At 52.0% G+C, this 4,747-nt stretch overlaps 1 protein-coding gene across 1 annotated transcript; it reads left to right on the forward strand.

Annotated features, from left to right (window-relative positions):
• Window positions 1-1,020: 1,020 nt before the first annotated feature.
• socs2 (suppressor of cytokine signaling 2) lies at window positions 1,021-3,534 on the forward strand. Its single transcript, XM_061714522.1, has 2 exons — window positions 1,021-1,222; window positions 3,007-3,534. Exons 1-2 carry the CDS (start codon window positions 1,096-1,098, stop codon window positions 3,501-3,503), a joined length of 624 nt encoding a protein of 207 aa, XP_061570506.1. The 5' UTR covers window positions 1,021-1,095; the 3' UTR covers window positions 3,504-3,534.
• Window positions 3,535-4,747: the final 1,213 nt, after the last annotated feature.

Raw genomic sequence — 4,747 nt, forward strand, 5'->3', positions numbered from 1 at the left:
GTTATATTTTTTACATAAAATGAAATTAACACTAACAATATTATTTAATCCCATGTATACAATAAAGTCCTACTGGATTTACAACCCATCTGAAACAGGATTTATTATTAAAAAAAAAAAAAGAAATCGATATTCAATATCGAATCGCCCGGCAAAGTATCGCGATATATCTCCATATGAATATTATTGCCCCCCCCCCATCTGGGACGGTGCGATCGCTCCCATTTTTACGTAATTTTGGTTACGTTTACTTCAGACGTTAAAACTGCAGGGAAACGACCTTCAGGGTTCAAACTGCGTTAATCTCCTAAAAATAGTTCTCTGAGTGGAAAGGAGCTTTATTTTTCTCCGAAATACCTTAAAATTGCTCCTAAAAGGATCAAGCAGGAAGTGATTTAGAACAACGTTTTCACTGATTCGTTTGTGTCTTTAATCGAACGGTTCTGCTCGGTTCTGCTCGGTTCTGCCTCGTCGCCCGCAGACGTCCCAGATTTGTGTCAAATAAGTTGCTTCACTGTTTTCGGATGAAACGGAGAAAATCCCCCTCTGCAAGGCGGTGCTAATCCTCCGAGTCGAGTCTGTTTTCTGAGAAAGGAGCTTTACCAAATGTTCTTATCGTGATGAGATCAATAACAACTGATGTTTTCTCTGGAAACAGACGGAAACTTGGCGGCTGAAGTCCGTTCCTGCCTCCTACGTGGAAACTGCTCCCGGTTTTGACGGGCCTGGCTGGTTTTCCGGGACCGGGTGGATCGGCGAGGCGAGTCGGGTCGTCCTGCGGACGTGGTCCATGTCCCAGCTCCCCAGAGTCCGGTTTCTCCGGGCTGGAAGCCCAGAGTTTGGTTGCTCCGGGCCTGAAGCCCAGAGTCCGGTTGCTCCGGTTGCTCCGGGCCTGAAGCCCAGAGTCCGGTTGCTCCGGGCCTGAAGCCCAGAGTCCGGTTGCTCCGGGCCTGAAGCCCAGAGTCCGGTTGCTCCGGTTGCTCCGGGCCTGAAGCTCAGACTCCGGTTGCTCCGGTTGCTCCGGTTGCTCCGGGCCGGAAGCCCAGAGTCCGGTTGCTCTGGGCCTGAAGCCGGGCCGAAGCTCGGACCTGTCCAATGACCTGCCAGTCGTCCGATTCCTCGGAAGCCATTCAGGACGAGGGCCGAGCCGACGACGGCGCCGCGGCGGCGGAATCGGACGAGCGGCGCATCGCCGCGGCCATGAAGGACCTCAGGAACACGGGTAGGTCCACCGGACCTCAGCGAGCCGTTACTTATTCCACAAACACCAGGCCAGAACATGGCTGTTCACACAACGCCAACAGGCAAAGACATCAGCTGCATGGGTCTTAGAGGAGCAGTTGTTGCTACACATCGATCTGGAAATGATTCTGAAACCGTTTCAGTTGTTTTTTATTTGTAAACCGAAGTCAAAGTTATTTTTCATTTTCAGCCTGGAGGTTAGAATTTTTGGCATTTTGACTAGGAGTGATTTAATCTTTAGAAAAATGTTTTGATAGAAAAAACAGAATAAAAGCAGCTTATTTTCCACGAGCAGGGAAATATGAATTTTGGCCGGGAGAAGACCAGGGCTTAGACCTGCAGAGCAGACCTGGTTCCTGCTGCAGATCTGGTTCCTGCTGCAGATTTAGTTCCTGCTGCAGATCTGGTTCCTGCTACAGTAAAGGCTCTGAACAAATGGCAACCTGAGGTGTCAGACATGACAAATCTGTTGGTCTGAGAGTCCAGATCTAGCTTCAGGTGTTGCCGGTGGAGAGTTTTAATGTTTACGTAAAACAAACCCCCCCACCCTCCCCGCGACAGAGGAGCCCTGATCCAAACCGGACCTCAGGACCATGAAAGTGCCTTCTGACCGATCAGCCTCAGGTCTCATGGACCCAGTTAGACTCTTAGAGACCCGGTTAGACCCCCGGACCCCTTGACAGGACGGGTAAAACTCCACCGTTGTTTCTATTCTGGACATAAACTACGAGGTCAATGTGTTGCTAAGTTTAGCTCTAGCCCGTATTATGATTGTTACGCTAACGCACCGTTGCAGCAGCTGCCTCTCTGGTCTTGAGCCGCAGAGGAGACGACAAACTTTACTCATCTGATATGAGTTCATGATGTCTAAAATGTGCTGGATGTTTGGTTTCAAGGATGGTAGCGGTAGCTCAGATACTAGCGGTAGCTTTGATGGTAGCGTAGCTCGGATGGTAGCAGTAGCTTAGATGGTGGCGGTAGCTTGTATGGTAGCAGTAGCTCAGATGGTAGTGGTAGCCATCCTAGTAGCGGTAGCTCAGATGGTAGCGGTAGCTCAGCTGGTGGCAGTAGCTCAGATGGTGGTGATAGCTCGGATGGTAGTGGTAGCTCAGATGTTAGCGGTAGCCATCATAGTAGCGGTAGCTCAGATGGTGACGGTAGCTCAGATGGTGACGGTAGCTCAGATGGTAGCGGTAGCGCAGATGGTGACGGTAGCTCAGATGGTGGCGGTAGCTCAGATGGTAGCGGAAGCTCAGATGGTAGCGGTAGCTATGATGGTGGCAGTAGCTATGATGGTAGCATAGCTCAGATAGTGGCAGTAGCTCATATGGTGGCGGTAGCTCGGATGGTAGTGTAATCAGATGGTAGCGTTAGCTCAGATGGTGGCGTAGGTATGATAGTAGCAGTAGTTCAGATGGCGGTGGTAGCTCGGATGGTAGTGGTAGTTATGATGTTGGCAGTAGCTATGATAGTAGCGGTAGCTCGGATTGTGGTGGTAGCTCAGATGGTGGCATAGCTCACATTGTAGCGGTAGCTCAGATAATAGTGGTAGCTCAGATACTAGCGGTAGCTCAGATACTAGCAGTAGCTCAGATACTAGGAGTAGCTCAGATGGTAGCGGTAGCCAAGATAGTAACGGTAGCTTAGATGATGGCGTAGCGGTAGGTAAGATGAATTTCTAAATTATCACATTTATTATTGAATAAAATAAATGTGTGCCGTGTTGATGTGACGTGTTGATGAGAAGTGTTGTTGTCCCGCCAGGTTGGTACTGGGGCAGTCTGACCGCTAACGAGGCCAAAGAGATCCTGGCGGACGCCTCGGAGGGCACCTTCCTGCTGCGGGACAGCTCCCAGAGGGAGTACCTGTTCACCATCTCGGCCATGACGTCGGCGGGTCCCACCAACCTGCGGATCGAGTTCAAACACGGCAAGTTCAAGCTGGACTCGGTGGTGCTGGTGAAGCCCAAGCTGAAGCAGTTCGACAGCGTGGTGCACCTGGTGGAGCACTACGTGCAGCTGTCGCGCGGCAGCGACCGGGCAGCGCCGGCGCAGCCCCAGCGCGCGGCGGCAGCAGCGGGGGCGGCAGCGGCGCCCAACGGGACGGTGCAGCTGCTGCTCACCAAGCCCGTGTACGTCGCCACGCCGCCACTGCAGCACCTCTGCCGCATCGCCATCAACCGGACGACGCGGCGGGTTCAGGCGCTGCCCATCCCCAACCGGCTCAAGGACTACCTGACGGACTACGCCTACAACGTGTAGCGCCGACGCCCTCTGATCCCAGCATGCCCTGCTCCGAGGGGATGTGCAACAGAAGAGCGTGAGAGCAGGATGTCCCGTTTAAATGAGCTGTCAATCAACATGCTCGGTGGTTCTGGGAACTGGTCCAAGCGCTGGCGAGACGGGGTCCGAGCTAACGCTACGGCGTCCCCTGAAGACACGCCCCCAACGATCCTGGTCGGCGGGGGTACGTGGGAAGTCTGAACAATAACTCTGAACATGTCGGGTTTATCTGGATTTGACCTTTACTTCCTGGGGGCGGAGCCAACAGACGGAAGAAACCGCCTCTGGATGCCTTTTGGATAGACGGACAGCAACAAAACACCCACAATGCATTGCAGTAGAGGGGGAATGCAGTTTTTCCATTTGACACTTTATTGTCATATTTGCTAAGTTGCTAATGTTTTCAGGTAATGTGACAGAAACTGTGTGGGTCCTTTGGCCCCGCCAACAGTGCCCGTCGCAGCTCCTCCAATCAGAGCCAGGGGGCGTGTTTACAGCAGGGGGGCGGTGCCCGGCTCTGGAGTGGTGATGTAAATAAAACAAGATCACACTTATTCATGAAGAAATTATTAAAAATCCCGCTGGTATCGGATCAGTACTTGGTATCGGATTGGTACTCGGTATCGGATCAGTACTCGTTTGGCTGATGCACAAAGTCCTGGTTTTGGAATCGGTAGAAAAGATGGAAAGCAAACGTCTCTAATTTTCAGTTCTAGCTTTCCCCCTAGTGGCCGGTCGGTGAACTGCACCTCCACGGTGGCGTTATCGTTCGGTTTCTGAGCTTCAGGCCAGATTCTTTCTGAATTAACCTTGTTTAGCTCCGTTTATTTATATATATTTATTGGAATATATTAAAAACAAGACCACAAAAACATTAAACGGTAAAACTGAACCAAAAATGCTGAATCTGCTGCAGTCCAAAGAGAAAACTTCCACTTTCTTGAACAATCGTCCCAAAACAAAAGCTTGTTGGCGTGGAATCCTCGCGGTGGCCGCCGCTCTCAGCCGTGAACCCGAACCGCCGCCGTGGCCCCTGGAAGTGGCTGCTGGGAAATGATTGACCTAGAGAATGTTGTGCCGAGTATCGCTGACATGAACTCAGAGACCCTTCAGCCTCCAGTTTCCCCTCCCACTCGGACTCCTCGTAAACACCGGCGGCGGAGTGCTCTGATTGGCCGGCGCGCGGCCCTGGAGGTCCTGCGGTTCAGCGGCCGCGACCGTGA

This window comes from Cololabis saira, chromosome 23 (genome assembly GCF_033807715.1).
Source record: "Cololabis saira isolate AMF1-May2022 chromosome 23, fColSai1.1, whole genome shotgun sequence".
NCBI lineage: Eukaryota > Metazoa > Chordata > Actinopteri > Beloniformes > Belonidae > Cololabis > Cololabis saira.

Bases quoted from the DNA above. Each gene is read 5' to 3' on its own strand.
- socs2 (XM_061714522.1), top strand. From the start codon at position 1,096: ATGACCTGCCAGTCGTCCGATTCCTCGGAAGCCATTCAGGACGAGGGC. The intron at 1,223-3,006 runs GTAGGTCCACCG...TTGTCCCGCCAG, and splicing joins GAAGGACCTCAGGAACACGG to GTTGGTACTGGGGCAGTCTG.